The sequence below is a fragment of the Rhincodon typus genome, chromosome 5 (genome assembly GCF_021869965.1).
Source record: "Rhincodon typus isolate 14 chromosome 5, sRhiTyp1.1, whole genome shotgun sequence".
NCBI classification, from domain to species: Eukaryota; Metazoa; Chordata; class Chondrichthyes; order Orectolobiformes; family Rhincodontidae; genus Rhincodon; species Rhincodon typus.
The window spans coordinates 83,464,132-83,491,477 of NC_063336.1; the positions used below are offsets into that span (position 1 = coordinate 83,464,132).

At 38.1% G+C, this 27,346-nt stretch overlaps 2 protein-coding genes across 4 annotated transcripts in view; one reads left to right on the forward strand and one right to left on the reverse strand.

Annotated features, from left to right (window-relative positions):
* The window catches only part of LOC109927050 (TATA box binding protein), a 48,592-nt gene extending 32,059 nt beyond the window's left edge, over positions 1 to 16,533 (forward strand). For 2 of the 3 annotated variants that reach the window (XM_020526945.2, XM_048596571.1), the window contains exons 5-8: positions 2,054 to 2,145; positions 4,114 to 4,281; positions 10,074 to 10,168; positions 13,060 to 16,530. In XM_020526945.2, coding sequence (XP_020382534.1) covers positions 2,054 to 2,145; positions 4,114 to 4,281; positions 10,074 to 10,168; positions 13,060 to 13,139 — 435 coding nt within the window. In that variant the 3' untranslated portion in view covers positions 13,140 to 16,530. Of the gene's footprint in view, positions 1 to 2,053; positions 2,146 to 4,113; positions 4,282 to 10,073; positions 10,169 to 13,059 lie in introns of all 3 variants that reach the window. The other variant, XM_048596572.1, reaches the window with a different exon arrangement.
* A 7,750-nt stretch (positions 16,534 to 24,283) lies between these two features.
* epm2a (EPM2A glucan phosphatase, laforin) overlaps positions 24,284 to 27,346 on the reverse strand; it is a 17,654-nt gene continuing 14,591 nt past the window's right edge. The window contains exon 3 of the mRNA XM_048597083.1: positions 24,284 to 26,151. Coding sequence (XP_048453040.1) covers positions 25,806 to 26,151 — 346 coding nt within the window. The 3' untranslated portion in view covers positions 24,284 to 25,805. The remainder of the gene's footprint in view (positions 26,152 to 27,346) is intronic.

Below are 27,346 nucleotides of genomic sequence, written 5' to 3' on the forward strand. Positions count from 1 at the left end.
AAGTTTTGATGTGACACTTCCCTTTCTCTCGTATTCAAAAATGTCATTTGTTGCAGTATTTTTTTTTTGTGCTGGTCCCTTGCAGTACAAGATAAACTCAAAAGTCTTTGTTTACAATGCAGGCACAAAATACAGCAAGTACCTTTCAACTTGACAACATTGAACACAATTCATGAAGATGAAACTGGAAGGCTTGATTTTCAAAAAAAGGCGTAGATTTCTACAAAGATTTAACTTGCAGTTATGTAGTGTTTTGGGCACCATATTTCACAATAGCCCCCTCCAAGCCTTGAGAGCAGTTGCTGAATAGGATTATTCCATTTGAATCACTCTTTGAAATGTATAAATTCTTAATTGGCCAAGTACCAATGGGAGCCGAGTGGCTACTTCTCCAGTGGGAGTGTGTGTAACCTTGAAGAAGGGGACTAGATGAGAAATTTCATCTGTGTGCAAATCTGTGAAATTCTTAATCTCAGGGAGTTGTGCATTCTTGGTCAATGAATATATTTAAGACTGAGTTTGATAGATATTAGGCTACACGTGAAAGAGGGTTACGAAATTTGTGGGGAAAATGGAGTTGATATGGTTTCACATTTAAGTAGTCTGAAATATCGTGCAACCAAATGCGAAGTAAAGCTTTTCTGCTGTTCCTCAATCCTAATCTCAAAAAAGCACCACCTTACTGTGATGAATGATAAAACCGTAAAATATAGGAGCAGAATTAGGGCATTTGACCCATTGACTCTACTGCGCCATTTGATCATGACTTGTATGTTTCTCAACCCCATTCTTCTGTCTTCTCCCCAAAACCTTTGACCCTGTTACCAATCAAGAACCAATCTATTTCTGTTCTAAATACACTCAATGACTTATGTGGCAATGAGTTCCACAGACTAATTACCCCTGGCTGAAGGAATTCCACCTTATCTCAGTTCTAAAGAGTCACCTTTTCACACAACTAGAGGAAACATCTTCTACGTATCCACTCTAATGAGGCTTTACGGTATTCTGTAAGCTTCAATCAGATTTCCCCCCCACTTCTAAGCTCCATTGACTACAGACGCCAAACCCTCATCCGCTCCTCATTTGACAAGCCCTTCATCCATAGAACCATAGAACCCTTACAGTGTGGAAACAGGACCTTCAACCCAACAAGTCCACACCGATACTCAGAGCATCCCACCCAGACACGACCCGCATAGCCTACCTAATCTACACATCTCTGAACACTACGGGCAATTTAGCATGGCCAACCCACCTAACATGCACATCTTTGGACTGTGGAACGAAACCGGAGCACCCGGAGGAAACCCACGCAGGCACAGGGAGAACGTGCAAACTCTACACAGACAGTCACCCAAGGCTGGGATCGAACCTGGGTCCCTGGCGCTGTGAGGCAGCAGTGCTAACCACTGAGCCATTGTGCCACCCCAGGATCATTTTTTTCAACCTCCTCGAACTCCTCAAGGGTCTCAAAACTGCTCACAATATTCCAAATGCAGTGATTCCAGAGCCTTATACAGCCTCAGCAATAAATACCTGCTCTTGAATTCTAGCCCTCTTGAAATGAATGCTAAAGTTGCATTTGCCTTCCTAACTGCCAATTGAACCTATATGTTAACCTTAAGATAATCCTGAACTCGGACTCCCAAGTCCTTTTGTGCTTCAGATTTCCAAAGCATTTCCCCATTTAGGAAAAAAATCTACACCTCTATTCTTCCTATGAAAGTGCATACCCTCGGACTTTCTGACATTGTATTCCATCTGCCACTTCTTTCCCACTCTCTTAGCCTGTCTGCAGCCTCTCTGTTTCCTCGAAATTACCTTCCCTCTCCACCTACCTTTTTGTTATTTGTTGCTAAGTTTGCAAAGTGCTCAGTTCCTTCATCCAGTTTGTTAATGTATATTGTGACTAGTTGTGTCCCAACTAGAGTCTAATATCAGACTCCAGATGGGTTTCCCTCAGAGCTGGTCGACCCTAGAATTTCGAGTATTACCAGATCATACAGGGATTACTGACCACAGTCTAACTGAAGACTTTTATCTATTACAGCGTTTTGCTGCTGTCATCATGAGAATCCGGGAGCCTCGTACAACTGCACTTATTTTCAGCTCTGGAAAAATGGTGTGCACTGGTGCAAAGAGGTAGGGACATTATTAATTTATCAGTGCTCTGATTAAAATCACTTCTTAACCTGCTTTAGAGTTCATAGTAAAATATAACAATGAATTGCAAATGTTGAAGATCTGAAGCAAAACCAGAAATTGCTGGAGAAACTCAACAGGTCTGGCAGCATCTATGGAGAGAAAACAGGGTTGATGTTTCAACTCCAGTGACTCTTCAGTATTTAGAATCCAATGAATTGTCTTCAGATCTTTACCTCTACTTTCTCCCCACGTGCTGCCAGACCTGTTGAGCAATTTCTGTTTTTGTTTTAGATTTGTGTTTAACGTTTCCATGCAATAATAATCCCTAGTGGATGCTAATCTCCCTTTTTCCTTTTCCCTCATCAGATGGCAATAACTGTCTGGGAACATTAATGCTAAGTTTCAGTAAAATATCAGTCTTGATGAATGTTCTTCCTCCTGCCTAGCATTAAAAGAGACAAGACATCAACCTGAATGTATCAGGTTAGACCAGTGTTGCCTGATTCTTGCCTTTCATGTAAAGGATGGCTCCTTTCCATCATGGTGAGAAAGGAAGACCTTATCTTTCAAACAACCGATTTCTAGAATCCAGGCATTGATTACATGATCATTTTACATTGAGGGCAGGATTGATTTGATTGCTACAATAAATATTTTGAAACAATTTAATTAACTGGGTAACGCAATTTTGTTTTAAGGATATGTTCACATGAATTTTGTTTTGTTTTCATTAACTTTATAAGTAAAGAAGGTAATACACTGGTAGGACTTTGTGTAAAGGGATTTATGGAAATAAAAATACATTACAGCGTGATTGTGTAGAATTATTTGGTCCATTGTGCTCTCTGTCTATACTCTCTTTTTCCATTTTAAATTCCACAATTGACTTTTTAATAGCCACTTGCTGTAATGCAATTTCTAATCTGAAAGTCTCTTGAATCAAAGTATGCCCCCTTGAATATTATTATGCCTCATGTTCGCAATTCATATTGAGGTTCTGAGGAAGAGTCACTGGACCCAAAATGTTAACTCTGATTTCTCTTCACAGATACTGCCAGACCTGCTGAGCTTTTCCAGCAACTTCTGTTTTTGTTTCATGTTGAGATATAGTTATTTTTATTTAGCAAATGCAGATGGGATAACTTGTCATTGTTGGTAGACTGTTCTAGCCTTTAAAATTTGATAAATACGCTAAAACCCTGGTCACCAAGCTACTGAACTCTCACCTTGGTATACATTCTTGCACATTAATCCAAAAGTCAGTATGCTCCAGAAGAAACTGGAACTGTTGTGTCCACTCCATTGTTTAATTGCTGATCTCCAAATTTGTAAACAAAAATCTTCCTAATTGAGAAATATTTCAAGGTTACTTGCTGTGCACAGGTTATTAAGGAATATATCTGCATTTGAGAACTGAGGAACACCACAAGTGGCTCTCATCAGAATTTGGCTGGAAAATCTGATAACGTAATAGAGACATTATGCAAAAAGGAATTTAGTTAGCATCAGAAGTTGTATTTTCTTTTTCAAATTTTACACTTTCTAAAAATAATATGCTCATTTTGTTGCTAATGGCTTTTTGAAGCATTACTGCTATTTATTTGAAATTTTAAAAATTAAACTTTAATCAAGGAACCACATTATGCATTGTAAACTCAGTAGTCAGGCAGCATTTGTGGAAACAAGATTATTGTTTTAGATAGAAATGTTTTAATGAAACGCTATTGACCTGAACATCAAGTCTTGCTCTCTCTCTTCTGTCCAACCCCACCCTTTTCAAGTGTTTTAGAACACTTTTAATTTGTTACTTGAAATTAACATTCTTTCCTTTTGACTTGATTTCAGTCCAGTCTTCCAATGAAAAACGCTAATACCACTTTTTCAAGTTGTGCCTGATAGGAAATGATTATTGTTTTCAGTGCCAGTAGAAAAGTAATGAGTGTTAAACCTTGTTTCCTATTGCAGTGAAGAGCAGTCACGTTTGGCTGCGAGAAAATATGCTAGGGTGGTACAGAAATTGGGATTCCCAGCTAAGTTTCTGGATTTTAAGATTCAAAACATGGTGGGCAGCTGTGATGTGAAATTTCCCATTCGACTAGAGGGCCTGGTGCTCACTCATCAGCAATTCAGCAGGTAAAAAAAAGGGAAGATGTCTCAAGACTTCAATCAGAGGACAACGTTTAAAACTAACAGTCATGTTTGCGTATACTGATTACTGTAGAGAAAGGGAGCTTCTGTTTATCTGTTAAATACAAAGACACAGGAATCATTACAGCAAGAATTGAAGTTTTGGCACCTTCATTCTATGGGTTGCATGGCTGCCTATTGAGTCAGTGGGTTCAAGGGTCACTCCAAATGACTTCACATAATCCAGGTTGATGGTCTGCAGTAATGTAATACTCCGTCAATGGCTACTGTATTGCATTCATAGGTTTTTTGCCCCAGCCTCAACTTGATCAGTTTTCTATATCTTCAGCCAATTTCTGGGACTAAATTAGGTTTTAGAAGAAAGGGAAAGCTCATCAGAGATGGATAGTTAAAAGTGGGTAGTATTTGTTTGCAGCAATCCCAATGAGCTACCAAGGTGATGTATTTTGGATTCAGCTATTGCATCCTGTTCCCAACTTAAATTAAATGTATGCTCTAAATCATTGCATTTTACTCATTCAACAGGGAAATACATTTGTAGACTATTAAAATACTAAATTAGATATATAATTTAAACTTTCATATACTGGTATTAGACAACCTAGAATAAAGACAACTTATGGTCAGACCAAGGGAACCTTACACACGTCATTCTGATCTCTTCTGCTTTGTATTTCAGATATGAACAAGGTACAGGAATAGGCCATTTGTGTCACAAGCCTGCTCTGCTATTTAATAAGCTCATAACTGATCTGATTTATAACATCAAATCTATATTTTGAGTCAACTGTTGAAAACCTTTCTTCTGCTTGTGTACCAAAAGTCTCTTCACCTCAGCCTTAAGACTATTCAAACACTCTGCTTCTTCCTTTTCAGGAAGTATTCCAAAGACACTCAATCCTCTGTAAGAGAAGAATTCACCTTTTCCCAGTTATAAATGGGCAACTCATTTTGAAAATGATTCCTAGTTCTAGATTCTCCCATAAGAAATATCCTCACCACATCTATTGTCAAGATACCTCATGATCTTCTATTTTCATTCAAGTAGCTTCTTGTGCTTCTAAACTCCATTGGATACAAGCCTAGCCTATCCAAACTTTCCTCATTAAAACAAGTCACCATTTCAGATATTAGTCTGGTAAACCTGTTCTGACCTGCTTTCGACACATTTTCTTCATTCCACTGCTGTATGCAGTACCACAGATGTGGTCTCACTGCACTTGGTATAAAAAGCATGACTTCCTGACCTTTATATTTCCCTACCTTTTTATATTCAATTTCTCTTGCAATGTGTAATATTCTGTTTGCTTTCCAGAGTTGCTTGTTGCACCTGCATATTGGCTATTTACAATTCATGCACGAGTGCACCCAGATCCCTCAGCAATCTGTCACCATTTAGATAACTAACTTTGTTTTATTCTTTTTTGCCAGACTGAACAGTTTCATATTTTCCCACATTGTACTCCATTTGCCAGGTATTTGCCCACTCATTTGATCTACCTAGTCTTTTTGTAGCCCCCTTATGTGCTGTGTGCATCATTAGCAAATTTAGCAACTACCCCTCCGTCCCTTTATCCAAGTTATTTGTATAAATGGTGAGTGGTGAAGTCCTATCACCCCTACCCCATGGCATATTACTTGTTACCGTTGCCAAACAGCGCCAGGGACTCAGGTTCGATTCCAGCCTTGAGTGACTGTCTATCTGCCAATCACTCTTCTATCCTTGCCAATGTGCCAACCCCTACACCATGAGCCTTTATTTTCTGCAATAACCTTTGTAGAACTTTATCCAAAGACTTCTGGAAATCTAAATACAGCACATCCACCAGTTCTAGTTTATCCACAGAACGTTATCTCCTCAAAGGGCTCATGTATGTTAGCTGAACATGATTTCACTTCCATGGGCTTGTTGGTCTCGGGGTATGATTCTAGTTTTGGGGCTTACACAGTACAGACATGTAAGAGGCCCTGGGTTCAAATCCTGGATGAGCCCTGATTGCTCGCCTTCAGTTTAAGGGCGGCTCAGTGGTTAGCACTGCTGCCTCAACGCCAGGGACACGGGTTCGATTCCAGTCTTGAGTGACTGTCTGTCTGTGTGGGGTTTGCGCATTCTGCCACTGTCTGCAGGGGTTTCAGCTGGGTGCTCTGGTTTCCTCCCACAACTCAATGATGTGCCGGTTAGGTGGATTGGCAATGCTAAATTTTCTGTAATGTCCGGGGATATGCAGGCTAGGTGGATTATCCGTGGTAAATGTAGGGTTTCAGGGATGGAGTAAGGGGCTGGATCTGGGTGGAATGCTCTTCAGAGGATCAGTGCAGACTTGATGGGCTGAATGTCCTCTTTCTGTATTGTAGGGATTCTGTGAAATCATGTTGACTCTACTTTGATTACCTTGAGCTTTTCTAAGTGCCTTATTTCAACTTCTTTTAATATCTTCTAACATTTTCCCTATGACATGTTAAGCTAACTGGCTTGCAGTTGGCTGCTTTCTGTCTTTATAGACAATAAGACATGGGAGCAGATGTAGGCCTTTCAGCCCATTGAGTCTGCTGCTCCATTTAATGAGCTCGTGGCTGATGTTATTGTTCTCAATTTCACTTTACTGCCTTTTCCCCATAAACCTTTCTTTCCCTTTCAGGTTAAAAGTCTGTCAGTCTCAACCATGAATATATTTAATGACCCAGTCTCAACAGACCTCTGTGATAATGAATTCCATAGATTCACAACCCTCTGAGAGAAGAAATTCTTCCTTATCTCTGTCTTAAATGTGCATCCCTTTATTCTGAGATTATGCCCTCTGGTCCTAGACAGTCCCACCCTGAGGGGGAAAAAGGCCTTTCCTCATCTACCCCATCAAGTCTCCTAAGAATCTTGTCTGTTTCAATAAGGTCGCCTCACATTCTTCTATATTTCAACGAGTACAGTTCCAAACTAGTCAACCTCTCCTCATAAGCAGTTCCTCCATACCTAGTGTTAGCCTTGTGAACGTTCTCTGACTGTCTCCAATGCCAGTCGATCTTTCCTTAGATAAGGGACCCATAACTGTTTACAATAGACCAGCAGTATTCTGTCTAGTGATTTGTAGAGTTTTTGAATATGAGCTATTACATTCGCTATCTTCTAAACTAATGGAACCTTCCATGAATCCTGCTTTCTATAGGACTAATACTCAACTTAACCTTTATTTTTAAAATAGTTACAGAAACTTTTACTATCTGTTTTTTTTCTCTCGTACTCTAAATTGCTCCTTTATTGATGTTCTAATCTTTTTGATTTTTTTTATATTTTGATCAATCTTTTCTGCCACCTGCCTTAAAAACATAGGAACTAGGAGGAGGAGGAGTAGGCAATTCAGCCTTTTGCGCTGTTCCACTCATCTCAGCCTCAATTCCACTTTCCTGTCCACACTCCATAACCCTTCAACCTATTACTAATTAAATTTAGCCAAATGTCTCAGCATTCACTGCGCTCACAGATTCATGACCCTATGAGAAGCAATTTTGTCTTGTCCGTTTTAAATCTGCTACCTCTTATCCTAAAACTGTGACCTTTTGTTCTAGATTGCCCACATGAGGCAACATCCTTTGTGCATCCACTTTGTCAATCACCCATAAGCATCTTGCAAAACTCAATTAGATCTCCTCTCACTTCTGCAGAGAGTCTAGGCCTAAACTGCTCAATCTTTCTTCATAAGACAAGCCTGGAATCAATGAAGTGAACCTCCTTTTGAACTGCTTCCAACACAAATACATGCTTGCTCAAGTAAGGGGACCAAAATTGTAAGCAGTACTCCAGGTGTGATCTCACTAGTCCCTTGACAATTACAGCAACACTTCCCTACCTTTATACTCTATTCCTTTAACAGTAATTACCAAAATTCCATTTGGTTTCCATACTACCTGCATACTAGTTTCCCCGTGATTAATGCCAAGGATACCCAGGTCCCTCTGCATCGAAGCACACCCAAGTTTCTCTGCATTTAGATAATTTGTCTTTCTGTTCCTCCAACAAAATTAGGTAACCTCACCTAACCTATCCATATCCATTTGTAAATTTCTTATTTCTTCATTGCAAATTACTTCCTTTCCCATCTATTTTAATGTCATCTGCATATTTTTTATAGTACTTTCTATCCCCACATCCAAGTAATTAATATAGATTTAAAATAGTCGGAGCCTGAGGATTGAACCCAGTGGCACCCCGTTATTTACACCTTGCCAACCAGAAAAAGATATGTTTATCTCGACTCCATCTTCTATTGGTTAGCCAATCCTCTATCTATGCTGGTAAATCACCGCTACCCAATGTGATCTTTCTTTGTATATTAATCTTTTATGCAGTACTTTATCAAATGCCTTCTAGAAATCCAGATATACTACATTTACAAGATCCTCATTATCCATATTGCTTATTACATCTGCAAAGAACTCTAGCAAATTAGTCAAACGTGATTTACCCTTTGTAAAACCATGTTGATTCTGATGGAGATAGTAGGAGAAGGGTCTAGGCCCGAAACGTCAGCCTTCCTGCTCCTCTGATGCTGCTTGGCCTGCTGTGTTCATCCAGCACTACGCCTTGTTATCTTTGATTCTGATGGATTGTATTTTGACTTTGCGCAATTATTTTTGTCTTCAAAGTTAATACTGTCTTTAAACTTTCCAGTTAAATATTTTTGTTATTAAAATATGAGTCTCTGACCCACTCCCCTCTCTCTCGAATTGAATATTGAAAATTCAATCATCTTGTGCTCACTGCTACCAAGGGGCGACTTCTACAATGCAATTATTAATCCTGTCTCATTGCACAATACCAGGTCTTGAATAGCCTGATATTAAAAAAGAGAAACTCAGAAGGTCCAGCAGCATTTGTGGGGACAGAAACTGTTAACGTTGCAAGTCCAATGTAACTTTTCTTCTGATCATATAGCCTGCTGCCTGGTCAGTTCTGGAGCATGCTTTTCTAAGAAACTTTCTGTGAGCTTTGCATGTGGGGCTGCCTTTGCCAATCTGATTTGTCCAATCTCTGTGTTGATTAAAATCTCCCATGATTGTTGTCATGTTGTTCTGACAATCTTACATTATCTCTTCCTTTATAATCCACCCTATTGTCTGTGACTACTGTAAAGTGGCCTGTACACCACTCCATAAGTGATTTCTTGCCTGTGGATTGAGATGAGAAATAACAAACTGTTTCCACATCTGGTTTCCTGAACTCCAGTCATCACTTTCGATTGTGCCAATACCATAATTAACTAACAGAGCTACTAGTCCACATTTTCCTCACTTCCTGTTCTTCCTAAATGTTTTGTACCATTCAACATTTAGGTACCGATCTGTCTTTCTGCAGTCATGTCTCTATAATGGGTGCTATAACATACTTCCTTTTAAGTTGGAAAGGTAATCCTGTTGTCAGGAAAATATGAATGCCATGGCTGTATTTATTAAGTTCTCTCTATTGTGCCCCAAATTTATGGTAACCCATACTGGTCCATATTTCCCGTGGAAAGATTATTTTTCATTCAACAAATGTCAGTTTTGTCTTTTGTCCAGTTGGAGCTTGATTAGAACTGGATTGTGCCTATAAAACTGTGGATCTGTCGGTCCATCACTCCGGGGAAAGTGATTAGGACCTGAGCAATGAATAGGATTTCAGTTATAATTATAAATATCCAAAATTGCATATTGAGCCAGTTTGCAATAAGTTGTTGTTGTATATGCCACAGTAAGTTGTTGTGGTAGTACGTGGTCAGTTATCAGCTTTTTTTTTTATTTTGCAGTTATGAGCCTGAGCTGTTTCCTGGATTAATCTATCGAATGATCAAACCAAGAATTGTACTGCTAATATTCGTGTCTGGAAAAGTTGTATTGACCGGTAGGTTGCATCATTTGTTTGCCTTTTTATATTGCTTTTCATAGCTGATTGTTTACCTGAGAGTTCTGCTTAATTTAATTATTCTTTTTCCCTTTTACGTTAGCTTGACGTAGCTCGCAAAGGGGAAAATGTCAAATTTGGATTTAACTTCTTTACAAAGATGATGAATATATTGAACAGAGCCAGGAAAGTTGAGAGAGCCAAGTTGACTGAGTTAACCAAATCAAGGAGGAAATGTTGATAGTGCAATTGGAGGTGTATTAGGGAGAACTGTGTAATATTTTTAAAGCTTTCAGACTGACAAGTGGATCTCAATGGCCCCTTCTAGTGTTGTAAGTTCCTATGACACAAGCTAGATTATTCACTTTGTCAAACAGCTGCATAAATTCGAAGAAAATGCCTCCTTTCTCTTCCCTGATTTGCCTTCGTTCTGCCTTTCTTGATCTATTTCATTAGCAATAGAAAAATGTCAGTCCTGGAAATAGTGTATTAAGGCAATGCAGCTGAGGTTAGTAGAATCATCTTTGCACTTTGAGTGCCATTCACATATAACAAAATAATAGACAATCTTTACATCAATCCAAGAAAATCCCATTAGTTGCTGTTTTACTCCACCATCCAGTTGATTGAGACATCCAATGTTTATATTTCCTAGCGACTTATTCTTTTTGTGGATAACACTGTGAAATTCCTGATAATTAGTGCTACATTTTATAGATAATTATTTTGAATCAATGAACTGTTTTTCCAAATTTAAAGCAATTTTCCTGCTTCCCCTCTTCCATTCCCTTGACTATTTTGTATTCATAACATCAGTTTTTAAGGTGCCTTTTTTTTTCAGGTTTAATCAATCTTCTCTTAGGTCAAGCGTTTTGATAGGAGGGGTCCATCTAGTGGCTCTTCTCTGCAGTACTGCCTAAGTCTTGACAACTTACGTTAGGGTTTTTGTTGTTCTGCATTATTGCCTCTAGATCGTTCAAAAGCAATCATCGTCCAGACTTTTTACTTTTTATTGCTGATTCTTTCACTTTGCATTTTTTCTTTGATTTTTTTTTTTCTCCACTGGCAAGTTCAACAACGCATTGAGCACAGCCCTCAAACCACAACCACTTAGTTATATAATCACCAGTCTCCAGTTACAGCACCAAATTCTATGAGCAAGACCTAGATAGTTCTTCAATGTTTGCGGCCCTAGCTACTGTCTTGCCTGAACATTTTTGAAGGATTTGGTCTGATGTTTTTCTGTTGAAATATATGACAGTGTAATTGTTTGTGGTTAAAATAACTCCAATACTTTATTAAAAATTTTGAGGCAAGACATTTCTACAAAAGTGGAGTCTTATGGTAGACCATCCTTCACATCTCCTTCAGCCAAGAGCTTACAGCCTTCTCTCAACTGCCTTCAATAATTGAATATTTATCTTGTAATTACCATTGAAGATGCCTTTACCAACGACACTTGTAACTTCAAAATCATGTTTTTTGATTTAGATTGTATCTCTAATTTTATTTACTTAATTGTCTGGTAGCTCTCAACCAAAACTTCAGCAATTCATCTGCCAAAACTTGTCCATCTTCCCTATCTCAAGTGTTCTGTTTAAACTGCATTCCACATTTTCATTTCTAGTAATGTCATTTCCTTATGCTAATGTGTGTGGAATTCTATCTCCCACCTCTTCCCATTGAGGTTATTGTGCGCTAGTTAGCTTCTGCAAACCTTTTTTTTTTTTTTTTGAATCAACCTGGTCAGATATATCATTACACACGTCTAGAGCAGGTGGGACTTGAACCCAGGACACCTGGCTCAGAGGTAGAGACACTGCTATTGCATCAAACGAGCCCTTATGCAAATTTAGACACCTTGTTCATTTCTTGTCCTTTAATTACAAAGAAATATTCATACAAATATACTTAAGGTTGAGTTAATAGATTCTTGATTTGACAAGGGAATCTAGAGATTACAAGGTAGACGGAAAAATAGAGTTGACGCCACCATCTGGTTAACAAATCAAATAAAGGACAATTCATCATTATTATCCTCATTATATCTGTTCTTCTTTCACTTGCTATACAGCAGTTAAAGCATGCACTATCAATACAATGCTTCATTTCTTTTGATTTCTTTATTAGAAATCTCAAATATCTGTACTACTCTTCCAAAAGACGGCATAACATTTCTGAAAAATTGTTTCTTTTGTATTTCCAATAGTGGAATTTAAAATTGTCACTGGTGCCTGAAACATTGGAGGGCAATTATTGTCACATTCAAACTAATACTGGAAATTTTGTTCATCTTTTAAAACTGAAGTTTAGGCATCAAAAAGGTGCATTATGCTTTCAACTTTTTCATTTTTGAAATATACGACAATGCAAATTATCTTTCCAGTTTCATTTGGAAGACTGGTCTTGTTGCACATGCTGAGTCTAACAGCACATCACACAATTGTGTACATATAGATATATTTCAAGTCACAATGTGGCTAGTAGCAAGGCTGTTAAGTTGGAATGGTATGGGGATATGTTCTGATAACTAATTTTTATCATTTAAGGACAGGAAAACATTTCAGCTTTGTGGTTAACTTGTGATCTAATTGATTTAAAATTTCAACACACTTCTGGATTCAGTAGATTTGAAGAAAATACACAACATAGAAACTGGCCTATGTTCTTCTTGAGCCTCCCATTCTACTTCATCTAACCCTATCAGCACAACTTTCTATTCCTTTCTTGCTCTTGTTTATCTCATTTTGCCTTAAATATATCAATGCTACTGACCTCAATCACTTTATTTGTTTAAAAACTGAAAAGTCTCTTGCCCTTTATTGTTTAACACACTAATCCATTCTCAAGTTTCCCAGTTGATCTATTGATATATAATTTTTATTTTGAAGGTGCAAAAGTCCGTGCAGAAATCTATGAAGCATTTGAAAACATCTATCCAATTTTGAAAGGTTTCAGGAAGACAACATAACTGTTCACAAGGACTTTCTACTCTCTGAAGGACCATTTCATTTGCCTGCTGCCTTGTACAGCCTGTATAGTTGAATGCTGTTTTCTGCTGCAATGTTTACATGGGGTGATTCAAATTTATTATTTGCCATGGTTTAGGAGTAAAATTAGTACTTTTTAAAATAGTACCATTCTCGCCACCCTGTGACAGCAGTTTTTGCAAAATCATTGTCGGGAATTTGAGTTATCTTTTACTTGGAATTTTATCAACCGATGAAACATTTTGTTTTGCATGTTATTTATATTGAACTTTTTATAAAATGTAAGCCATGTAAATGTATGTTAATGTATTTTCTCAAGTTCATTTTTTAAAAAATTCAATCTTACTTGAAAATATCTTGCTTTTCAAAGCAAGATAAAAGACTGTTCCCTAAATTAGCAACCGATTTACAACTGAGATTTTTACATTAAATTTTTTTTTCATTCCGTACAATGCATTGTTATGATTGTTAATGGCAATGTTGTGTGGGTATCTGAATATTTAACATGTTGATGCTGGTTTCTTTGTAACTGAGTAGAATTTCCAAGAAACTTGCTGACTGGCCATGATTTCATTCAGTAGTAGCATATGTTTGAGGGGCTAAATTGTCTGGTCTTGTCAGTGTTCCTCTGCAGCCAAATTCTCACTTTCTTCAATATTGACGGGTTCAAACCCTACTTTTTGGAGTGGGAATAGAGGATCACAGCTGTGGCTTGGATCATCTCACTTTTGACAGAGTCATGCTGCATAGAAGCAGGCCCTTAGTCCATCATGCCTATGCCAACCAACAAACACCAAAATGAACTAATTCCACACACCTGCACTTGGTCTAAAGCTTACTATGCTCTGCCATTTTAAGTACTCATCCAGATGCTGCTTAAATGCTGTGAGAGCACCTGTCTCCACCGCCCACCTTGGGCAGTATGTTCCATATGTCTACCGCCCTCTGGGTAAAAAAGCTTTTTTTTCCCAATCTCCCCTAAACCACTTTGTTCTCGCCTTAAACTTATGCCCTCTGGTCTTAGACATGGCTGCCGTGGAGAAGAGATTCTCATGATCTTTTGTCTATGCTTCTCATAATTTTATATACCTCAATCAGATTCTCTTCAGCCTCCTCTGCTCCAAGGAAAACAAACCCAGCCTGTCTAGTCGCTTCTCATAACTGAGATTCTCATCTCAGGCAATATCTTGGTGAATCTCCTCTGCACCTCTCCAGTGCAGTCATGTCCCGTAAGTGTGATGACCAGAGTTGCACACAGTATTCCATCTGTGGCATAACCAGTGTTTTATCAAGTTGTAACAAGATTTCTTTGCTTCCATATTCTATGCCCCAGCTAATGAAGGCAAGCATCCTATATGCCCCATTCATCACCTTGTCTACCTGTGTTAACACCTTCAGGGATCTGCGGACTTGTACATCAAGGTTCCTTTGTTTCTTCGTACTCCTATCTATCATTGTATATATCCTTCCCTTATTAGATCTCCCAAAATTCATCACTTCACACTTATCAGGATTAAATTCCATCTGCCATTGCTGTATCCAGCAATTACCAGCTGATCAATATTAGTCTATAGATTGAGACCATCCTTCTCACCACCCCGCCCCCAAGTTTTCATGTCATCTGCAAACTTTGCACTACCCTCATCAATATATTTAGTCATCTTTTTAAACAAAAACTCAAATTAGTCATTCAGAGTCTCCCTCTAACAAATCCATGCTGATCACTCTGATCAATCCCTTTTTTCCCAAGTATTGAGTAATCCTGTTCTTCAGAATTTTTTTCCAATAATTTCCCTGCCGCTGATGTCAGACTAACTGTTCTGTAATAACCTGCCCTACCCCTGCTGCTCTTTAACCGAGGAACCACATTAGCTGTCCTCAATTCTAGTAGCACCTCCCCTGTAGAACTAAGTATATCTGCCAGGGCCCTAGAAATCTCTCAATGCATCCCATAGCAGCATGGGATACCTCTCATCATACGCTGGGCATTTATGCACCTGTATGCCCACAATAACATCTAACACCTCCTCCCCATTAACCTTAACAAGCCCTAAAACCTCTGTCTCCTAACTGAACTCCCCAGTTACAATGCCTTTCGTCTCTCTGAACACAGATAAGACCTCACCCTCACTCCATACATAGGTTGTCCCGTTGGTTTCTAATAGGTTCCAATGGACCTTTCCCTGGTAATCCTCTTACTCTTAACATAATTACAAAAAGCCTTGGGTTTTTCCTTGATCCCATCTGTCAAAGATGTTTTGTGGTCCCTCTTTGCCCTCCTAATTTCCTTTTTAAGCAACCTCCTTAACTCTTTATGGTTTGAAAGGCCCCCTCTCTTTCTAATACACTGTACCTGACATGTGCTTCCTTTTTCTTCATCAAACTCTCTATCCCTTGACATCCAGGTTCCCTCTACTCTTGGGGGAACATGCTGGCCCTGACTTGTTGCTATACTATTTTTAAAAGACTCCCTCTTTTCAAATGTAAACGTACCTGTCTCTGAATTAGATGTTTGTGGATTTCAAATCTCATTTCAGGGATGTAAACATAATCTAGGCTGACATGCCAGTGCACTTTTGGGTGGAAACAAAAAAACAAGTAGTACCATTTTGGTGAAGAGCGGGGGAGTTCTCTCTGTGCTGACTAAAATCCAAAATCAGATTTAAAATTGATCAATGTACTCATGGGAGCTTGTCTATTGCAAATTGACTACTATATACATTACAGTTTAAGTTTGCAACTTAACTTATATCACTTCAAATACTTCACTGACTATAAAACATTTGAACATGTGAAGTGTGCAATATAGTTGCAAGTTCTCTTTTTTTATAAAATGACTGTTTAGGACATCTCAAGAATTTTTTTTACTCGTGAAGATGCTGTATTAGCTTATTTTGAAGCCTGAACTGTTCACATCTTTGAGATATTTCAGAGTGCTTCTCAGTTATTTATGTATTCTTAAAGTGTAGTCACTGTAATAATGTAGGCAAATGCGGCAGCCAATTCTTACACAGAAGAGCACTCAAAGAGCAATAGACTAATGAACTGAAAGTCTGCTTTGATCATGTGGTTTGAAGAATAAATATTCACTTTGATACTGGATCGAACTCCCCTCCTCTTCATGTAGTGCCACAAAATCTTTTACCTTCACTGGAGAGGGCAGATCAGGCCTGGTTTACCATCTTGTCCAAAGAGTGGCACCTCCGACAATGTACTGCACTTAAGTACTGCACTTGGAATCCTGTTGTCTTTGTAATAGATCACACCAAGCCTCTTCAAAATAGTCTAGCCCCTAACTATTTCTTTCTTTAAAGGTAAGTGGTAAGGCGTTGCATTCTGGATGCAATTCAGTTGGTAAACTACTTGACATTAAGCAAAACCCACTTTATTTTGTCAATTTTAACTGTCGTGTAAAAATAAAAAAATTGGCTTAACTGTAACTCTTATCAAATTGTTTAACAGAATAATAGATATAATGTTCCATATAATATGTTCCATTATAGTAGCATCCCATAAACACACAATTGGCAAAGGTGAATTCAGTACAATAGATTGTCTCACCTGCAGTTCTACAGTCCAGTAGGAAAAACATCGAGAAAGGTCAGACAGAGAGAGAGAGACAGAAGTCACAGACTCTAACCTGATGCCGTGTGACTTCTGACGTTGTCCACCCCAGTCCAACAGTGGCACCTCCATATCAGAGAGAGAGAGTAGTAGGGAGAGCTGTATGGAAGCGTCAAAACCCAACAACTGCTATTGAAAAACTAAAACTAAAAATCTTGGTTCTGTGGGAGCTTCACCCCACCCATTCAGACTGCTTCTATTGATCAAACCTTAGGAAAAAAAGCCCGAAGGCCTCATAAGTTGTTTATTTTATGGCCTTTGAAGCAGACCAATTGTCACCTCTGATCGCAACTTTTCTTCACAAAGAAGGGACAAAATGCACCTATTAAAGCCATGGTTTCATCACATCTTCTACTCCCCCGCCCCCCCCCACCCCAAAATAAAAAGAACCATCAACATTCTAAAATGGCATCATTTTTAAAAGCCTTTAGTCTTATGCTGTTAATACATAACAATGCATAAACATTACATTGACTGTAAGCATGCAAACATTCACTACTACTGTCCAATTCCGTCAGTTCATTTCCCCACAACTTCTTCAAAGTTGTGACAACGAGTTGGCTGTTACATTTGCTTGTCCTGACACACCATTTTTGAATTGAATGGCTGCAATAATAAGCTCTACCTTAACAGTCTTGTATTTTAATCCTCAAATTTTTCCAAAAACTTTTAAGGGTTATGATCAGTATATGCAATTGTCTCAGACACATTGCAACATTTCAACATTTATATCGCCAGTAATGTCAACACCAAGCTCAAGGTCTCCTCTTCAATCGTGGAATATTTCTGTTGATGAGTATTCAGTTTTCTGGAAAAATACCCAATAAGTCTTTCAATCTTCTCCTCGTCTTCCTGTAAGAGTACAGCACCGACACTCGCATCAATAGCCACCTTGAATGGCTTTGCATGGTTAGGTAAGGCTAACACTAGAACAGTGGTGAATGCAGCTTTCAGGCTGTCGAATGCCTTTTGACATTCGTTCATCCACTGAATTTTGGTACAAACGTCCGATTTAAAAACCAGTCAGTCTCAGGAATCGTAGTACTTCCCTGTTTCCTAATGGTATGGGAAACTCCCCAATAACCTTTGCTTTCACATTCCATGGGGCTATCTTTCAACATCCAATGACATGGCCCAGGAATGTGACTTGGGCTTTTGCAAACTCATTCATCGACCAGGTTTATCACCAAGCCCAAGTCGATTGAAAAATTCTGATAGATGCTGCAAATATTCCTTCCATATGTGAGTAAAAATTACCAGGTCTTCAATACACGCCACCCAACTGGGTAATCTCAAAATGACTTTATTAGTTAGTCTTTGAAGTGTGGCTGGTGCACTTTCCATACCAACTGGCTTGCCTTTAAACAGGTACAGTCACTTGGCATCACAAAAGCCAAAATTTTCCTCACCTTTTTGGATAAAGGTACCTGCCGGTCTCCTCTGACTAAATCCAAGTTGCTGGTCCTACCATTTCAATACAGTCTTCCAAACGTGGAATAGGATATGAATCAAATTTTGTAACTGCATTAACCTTGCAATAGTCCATACATAATCATTGAGTACCATCTGGTTTTGGCACCATTACTATGGGTGAGCTCCATTCACTGCAACTCACTTTGATTATATTGTCTTTGAACGTGCGTTAAATCTTTTTTTCAAACCTGTGCCAACTTGAGGGTTAAGTCTATAAGGATGTTGCTTAATTAGAACAGCATTTCTTATATCTACATCATGCATAATTAGATTCATACTTCCCAGTTTATTCCCACATATCTCCCCATTCCCTGTTTGTAATGGCTATTTTAGGTCATTTTGCTTTTCCTCTAGAAGGTAACTCAATAATTTATCCTAATTTTTGAGAATTTCCTCATTGTCCAATTTAATTTAAGGAATGTCCAATTCAGAATCATTTGAACTCGATTCTTCAATCCGTGTTGTAACCGGTCACACGTTCTCCTTTTGTTTTCCTTCCCTTTTAAAATACCTTTATAGCATATTCACAAGATACACAGTGAGATTTCTTTTTATCAGGAATTCTTATTAAATAGTTCACCTCATTCAATTTCCTTTGGATTTGAACCTTGCCCTTAAAAGCTCACCTACCATTGCAAGTAACACTAACGCTTTATCTCCGCTAGCAAAATTACAAATTTTTGATTTCTTGTCTGTTTCTTCTTTCATCACAAGCTGTGCTACTTTTAAGTACTGTGCAGCCAACGCACCAGCTCTATTTAATCTTTCCCTAAAATTTGACACATCATCTAAGTGTGTGGTCTCTGAGCTCTTGCTCACCAATTTCTTAATTAATTTCCGTGTCCTCTCACTTCATCCCCTAAAACTAATTCAAATGGACTCAATTCGGTTGATTTGTTAATTGCAAAAAGTACGAATGGAATTTATTTATCACAGTGCTCTGGATAATCTGACTATAAGGCCTCAACACGGTCTTGAATTTTGATACCACCGTTGTAATGCTGCCTGCAATTCTGAATGGAATGCAGTGGATTTGAATTGTTTTATTCCTAAACTATTCATAATTTCCATGAATAACTTTGATGTAAAATTTGACCCTTGATCTGATTGTACTTCTGTGGGTAGTCCGTATGTAGTAAAAAATTTGAGTAACTCTTCTATAATCATTTTAGCCATGATACTGCGTAATGGAATGACCTCTGGAAATCGAGTAGACACATCCATTACAGTCAACAAAAATTAATTCCCACTTTTTGTTTTAGGTAAAAGTCCTACACGATCAATTAAGACTATCGCAAAAGCTTCCTCAAATGTGCGAATGGTTATTAAGGGTGCTGATTTTATCACTGCATGAGGTTTTCCATAATCCTCATAAGCAGTTTATGGGCTTTGAAGCAGACTAATCGGCACTTCTGATTTCAACCTTTCTTCATTAAAAAGGACAAAATACAGCTCCTAAAGCCATAGTATCGTTACATCTTGAACCTGCAATTCTCTAAGTGAGCCAAGAAAAAAATATGCAACTGCTTTCTTTGACGTGTTGGTTTTAAATACAATTAAAAACAGCTTTTATTTAAAAGAAATATTCCTTTTAAGATTATTGGAATGTTACTGGAAAACCAAACCTATAAAAGCGTAGGTAAAAAAGCAATTGGGCTGTTTCTCTTCTGTGGTGGTATAACGTAATTTTTCTCACCACTGCCCCGTCCTTATCCAGCAGCCACACATTTTCCTGGGAGAGTTGAGCAAATTCTAAGCAGTTATGGAGAAACACACCCAATCATGCCTACATTCCCACAAGTGGGCATCCTGCCAATGGATGACCTATGTAGCTATGCAGTCACTGGAACTAGCAGTTTCTTCTATTGCACCATATGTGACTGTCAAAGCATTCAGCTACTTTTCCCTAAAATCTTGGATTTTTTTTTTCTGATCTGCTTTGACATGCTGCCTTCATGTTCTCCTTCAAGAGGCCTTTTCAAAATTACCTGATTTCCTATATATTTAAGGAAGGTTGTAAATTCATTGGGAACAGTTGCCTATTGTCCACAATCCATATTGTGAAGCTACTTGAATTACATTCTACCATTTTTCCTATTGTAGAATATATGTCTGCCGCAAGCTCACCTTTCCACCTTTCTGAAGTATTGCATTAAGTAAGTAATGGACACAAGTCATTTGTAGGACATTCTAAACTATAATAAGAATGAGAGATCTATTTTTACCATTTTGTATCCAATATTTTATTTTATTTAAAATATGATTTATAAGAAAGCCATATACAACAGAATACACTTGGTTTTCAGAAAATAATTTGTCACGGTTGGGCCATTTGAGATCAGTTAACATTTAATTCCGCAATATGATTAAAAATCGTAAAAGATAGATTGGATGAGGATGGCAGGATTCCTTTTGCTAAAATGCTTTAGTGAACCAGTTGGGATTTTTACAATAATCTGACAGTTTCATTTTTGTTTCCTGATCCCAGATATCAATTTTTTTTTTTCAAAAAAATGCAACTGCAAATCTCATTGCCATGTTGGTGTTTGAACTTCCATTCTCTGTACGATGCCCTTGAATCCCAAGGTAAGTGCTACCAATGAACTATAGTTGCAATAAGTACCTACTTTTTGCTATCAAACAAACCATGTATATTGATGATTTAGCTTAAAAATTCCTCCAGATAATTGTTTTTTTCCATCATTGATCTTTGGCTGGCAATCTTATACATGGCTGTTAACAACTGTCAGATGGGAAGACCTTGAATTCCCTGAGTGAATCCCTACAGTGTGGAAACAGGTCATTCGGCCCAACCAGTCCACACCAACCGTTGGAGCATCCCACCCAGACCCATCCCCCTATAACCCACCTCAGCTACACATCCCTGAACAATTTAGCATGGCCAATCCACCTAGCCTACACATCTTTGGACTGTGGGAGGAAAACGCAGCACCCAGAGGAAACCGACGCAGGCACAGGGAGAATGTGCAAACTCCACACAGTCAGTCACTCAAAGGTGGATTCAAACCCGCGTCCCTGACACTGTGAGGCAGCAGTGCTAACCACTGAGCCACCATGCCACCCTTACTGTACTCACTGTGCTTACTGTGGATTGCCTGGCTGCTATTAGAAACCTATTTATGATGAATAATTTTATCATGCCTAATTTTCCTTTCCACTGATATAAATTTCAATGTTCAGAACTTAAATATGATTAGTCACAATTATTCTTTAATAATGCCATGTCTGAGGTTTGTAAAGTGCTGATCAAGAAAAAATTGGAAATAATTTCTACTCCATGCATGGTGCTGAATGAACTAAGATGATCAAATGATCCGGATGATTTGGTAGGCACTATTGCAGAAAATAAAAGCTATGACATAGAGGTTAACATATTGACATGCATAGAAAATTAGCTGGCTGATAGGAAATGGAGAAGATGCATAAATAGCTTTTTTTGGGTTGGTAAGATGTAATGGATGATGTGGTCTTGCGATTAGTCCTGGGACCTCAACTGCTTACAATTTATACAAATGACTTGAATGAAGGGATGGAAGGCATGTTTGACAAATTTGCTGATCGCATAAAGATAGCTAAGAAAGTAAGTTGTGAAGAGGAAAAATAAAGCTGCAAAGGGATTATAGATAGGTTAAGTGAGTGGGCAAAGATGTAGCAAATAGTTTCAAATGGACCAATGTGGAATTATATATTTTGGCAGGAAAAATTAAAAACAAATAGAGAGAGATTACAGAACTGAGGTACAGAGGGATCAGGAATGAATCACAAAAGATTAGTATGCAGATCCAGCAAATAATTTGGAAAGCTAATTGAATGTTATGATTTATCATGAGGAAAATTAAATGTAATTGTAAGTTTTTATTCAGTTATGCAGAGCACTGGTGAGACCGCATGTGGAATGCTGAGCACCATATCGGTCATTTTTTTTAAGGAAGAACGTAAATTCATTGGGAACAGTTCAGAATAACACCTGGAATGAGTAGGTTATCATGTGAGGAAATGATGGACAGGCAAGGTTTGCATCTGCTTAAGTTTAGAAGGCTAAGAGGCAGTTTGATTGAAACATACAAGATCGTGAGGGATGACTTGTTTGGCTGGTATGGACCAACAAATAACTGATGCTTTGTAAATATAAGTTGCATTTCCTCTGTCAATATAGAATACAAGTTAGTGAAAATCATGGTCAAATTATAGAGCGCCCTCAATAATATGTCCATTTTTGACCAACAAGGCATTGAAATGTTGGAGTCAGTGCAGAGAAAAATCATAGTTCTGACTTAATGTCAGTGTTAAGGTTAGACTTGAGTAATTTAGGCTTGTCAGAATTTAAAGAAGGGAGGTGCTTGAGATTACAAGATTGTATGGAAAAGGTTAAGCTGGAAAATTACTTCAAACCAAATTTCCTGTGTTTCCAATGTGGAGCTGGAAGAACACAGCAGGCCAGGCAGCATCAAAGGAGCAGGAAAGTTGACGTTTCGGGTCAGGACCATTTCCTGCTCCTCTGATGCCACCTGGCCTGCTGTGTTCCTCCAGCTCCACACTGTGTTATCTCTGACTCCGGCATCTGCAGTTCTTGCTATCCCTGTTTTTCCAGTTCTATGTGACCAAATACAGTTCGGTAGAATTTCTTAGTAAGCTGTATGGGATGTATATGGAGCAATAACATCTGTATTTCAACTCTGTTGTAAGAGTAACACCAAGCAGATAAGTAGATCGTTTCACACTCACTTTAGGTTTGCTCATGGCTTCCAATCCCTGGTTGAGCAGGTTCTCCCAAGCCCCCTCACTTTTGATGGCTTGCATTGCCCATGATGGGCTTTGTTTGTAAACTTCTAATTGCTTGCACAGGTGATTGCTGGTGTTGGTTAATAGCTTAAAAGCTGTTCAGTTGTGTGCAAGAGAACTTCTGGATATAAAAGAAGACATAGGGGATGCAAGTACAAAAGATGTAAGCATTCAACTAAGCTTCAGGAAGTGTCTCTTTTCACAGGGTCATGAATAGGTCAGTGTGTGGACTCCTAGCAAATGGTCAGCTGGGAGTTGGACAAGCACCTACATGAAGCTGATATCACTGCATACAAATGGTAGATGAGTTGGGTTTTATTACTTCATGATGACTGTGGAATTGTAAATTTGCTAGGAGTACTTTAGGAATTGAAATCAAACTTGCAGGGATTATTATATCGTTTGTGAGCACTTTTCCTCCCTCCGGATATCACCTGGCTGTTAGCAATGAAGAAACAAAGCTTGGGTGCAGGGCCTGAGAGATTTTAGGTGTGTCATGGCTTACAACATGTCTGCTGGAAATAGACTTAGTGAGCCATCTATATGTCATTTCTTAAGTAAGTATAAAGCTTTTGATTCAAATCATAACATGGTTAATTGGAAGTTCTGGAATGTAATTCGGTCTTTGTTTTCAGAAACTTGTGAACTCATTCCAAACACTGGTGCCTGTATCCAAGATCGCACTAAGTCACATTCACCCATCGTCCATTTGCAAACCCACACTGGCTACTACTTTAGTAATGCCTCAATTTTTAAGACTTTCTTCCTTGTTTTCAAATTGGTCCATGGCCTCAACCCCTCCCATCACCCTTCACACTTGTTTTACCTTCCACATCTTTCTTGAAACCTGTGCCCTCCTCTAATTCATGCCTGTTATGCATACCCTGTTTCCACTGTTTCATTGACAGCCAATCGATAGGTTGTCAGTTCCAGAGCTTAGGACCCTATCTCCATTGGAGGTACTATATAATTGCAAATTATATTAACTATCACAATAGGTGGAGATTTAATAGACTGATAAAAATTGTCCCTTTGAGTTGAGGAAAATACATGACACAGTAACACAGAGGGGAAGGTATCAAAACTCAATTTCAGAATAAATCATGTGCCAGATGTTTTAAGACATCAATGGACAAGATGTGAAGCTTCAAGAAGTGAAGGTCTCACTGAAGTCTCTTGTCAACATTTTATTAACTCAAAAATACTTTGTTGATATATACACACATTTATTATAGATTTCTCTAGTCAGTATTGCATACAGTCAATTGAGTTTTAAATGGCTTAGATTTTGCACTCATAATGATGGTGAAATAGTCAGTGATTACCATTTTTACTCCTTTCATACTGACAGCAACTTCTAGACTGCACATGTGCAGTTAAACATTGGATTCTAGATGTTCCTGCCAGAGATTCTACATTTCCTCATATACTACACTGTTGAAGTTTCCTCAGATTACAAGTTGTAATTGCAATCTTAAATATAAAATGTTATTGTTACTGCTTCTTTCATATAGTAGAGTCAAATTTTCACGCTTTGACCATTTTATAAATTGCAAGTGTACGACAATGGTCATTAGTATTAGCATAGTTATAGCTTAGCGTTGTTGCATTATTGTATGTTATTAGAGACCTGCTTTGTCACTCCTATAAGCTTAATCACATCCACCATTCTTTGGCTATGAGGATGAACACTGTCAGCCAGCCCTTTGGTAATGTTGTTCTATAACCAGCAACTAGGATGCAGGAGAGAAAAAAAGATAGCAATGTACCTTTAGTTTTCTTAAAGAAATTCAAAGGACAGGAGGAAGTTACAAAGCTAAGGTGGTTTGAAGCCATGGGGAGGAATTGAAAATGAGCATAAAGCGATAAATGTGTGACCATTATGAATAAATCTGGTGGGAAATCAGGTAGAACTTCAGATAGAGCAACTTATTGTCATATGAAGTACTTGATGTGAACAGTACAGATGTCTTTAAGGGAAAGTTGGACAAAACATGGAGAACAGATTAGAAGAATATGTTAATAAGATGTGAGAAGAGGGGTAGGAGGAGACGCATGTGGAAAATAAATATCAGGCTGATTGACCTATATGTACTATAAACTCTATATTTGATTTTGGAGGTTATGAGTATAAATACATTTAAATTCCACTCTGCAACACAGTACGGGTTCTTTCTGTGATGTTTGTTTATTATTTTCTCAAAGTAAGCAGCTACTTGATGTCTTAATATTTGTCACTTCACATTTGATCATTTCACTAGGGCATGCTGTCTGAAACTTGGATGTTTTCCATGGGAAGAGAAGAAAAATCATTAGGCAAATCTCCTATCCAACATTTCACATACTTCCCACTGGCTAGTTACTGAACAAGATTGAAATTTGGAAATACAACATGTTCAATTAAGGTTATTAGAAAGCAGTATTGTAAATAATTAAACAAACCCTTGGTGGTAGCTCAATAGAATCAACCAGTTTCCACCCAGTACCCTTGGTGAATAAACACAGCCAGCTCCCAATAGTTACTGGTTTTAGAACCGCATACTTGTATTTTTTTTCCAGCTAGGTGAATTAAAAGTATGAACTCAATACCTCTGCTTGGACAATAGAAGATGGAGTTATACTTCTTGGTGGTTGCAAGGATGTTCCAAGGATTGAGCTGTCATAACATTAACATCAAAATGTGTATTCATTTCAGAAAGAAAACACACCTATTCTTAAATATAGTCTTTTCAAACTGTAATTACTGTCTAACAGTTGTGACACACAGAAGAGTGGACATTTCCAAATTTTTGATAAAATTCATTCTGGGCACGAATCAAAGCCTCTTCATCTATGTACACTGCAGGTCGTTTGGAGGTTACAAAGTACTGAACTTTTCTAAGATTCCATCCAATTACATACATCAGGTACCCACATACTGCAGCAGTCGATCTACCCACACCTGCATTACAATGGACATAGACAGTATGGCCATTTTCCAGCAATCCATGAAGCAGGTATACAGCTTGAGGCAGCATCTTCACCCTGCCTGATGTGAAACAAGCCAGAGAAATCAATAAAATGTTAGATAGTTTCATCAGATTGAAATTATAACTAGTCAAAAAAAGAGCAAGTCAAATATTTTGTAGTTTATCTGCAAGTGCAATTGAGGAACTGAAAGGAAGACTTAAATTATTTGTTAAGCTGGAAATGTTTGACCCAGGTAGTGTTTATATCGCTGAGGATTTGTCAAAGGAAGCCTCAACTTTCATTCTCAATCACTTAAGTTGTTCAATGCAACAGAAGAAGGGAAAACTAACTAACAATTGTAATAATACTTTATGCACTTTGGTTGTCTTATAACTTGGACATATGCATCTAAATTATTAATTGCAGCTGAAACATTACGAGGATGCTGAATGAATTCACGACATTTCTCAAGGCTATCACTGTAAGGGATTACATAATAAATAAGAAAATTTCTTTATCCAGAATGTGATTAAATTACCCCACAAGGAATAGTTAAGATGAATAAGGGAAGCTGGGTAAGTATGTGAGAGGTAAAACAATAAAATATACAATGATAGAGCAGGATAAAGGTGGGAGGAGTGTGTACAGAGTATATGTTGGGTTGAATTGCTTCTTTATAAAGTTCCATATAATTTTAAGAATTTTCTTTCATTGATGATGACCAGGAAACTGGTCATTTGTTAAATGTCAGGAATTGCTGTTCGTAAGCTGTGCCCTTCCCTATTTCCACAATGGGAAAGTAACTAACAAAAACCCAGGAACTTTTGCTAAATAGAATTTTTCTATTAAAAGTGTCAAAACAGTGTAAACTTTGGCTAAGGTAAGTCTTGATAAGAGAAATAATGTGAACAAATAAATATTTGTCTATTAAAGACACTGTATTCTTATTTACTGTACCACTGTTTGAAATTTCTCTCAAAGTCAGGTGCTCTGCTCCACTGTGGTTTGGATGGTGCATGTTTTTGTTCCAATTATTAGAGTAAGGGCATTGCTGGTAGGGTCAGCATCCATTAATATATACTCTACCCTTATGTCCCTATGCACTCTGCATTTTCCAGGAATCAAAAAATCCCTTCACTGCCTTTGATCATATCTTAGGAAAACCAAGATACTGTATATCTACATTTACAAAAGATCTTTGATGAGCTGGATTTGACAGTGAATAATAAACCAAGCAGAACAAGTAGAATAGATAGCAGAGATAGTAGGAACTGCAGATGCTGGAGAATCCGAGACAACAAGGTGCAGGGCTGGATGAACACAGCAGGCCAAGCAGCAT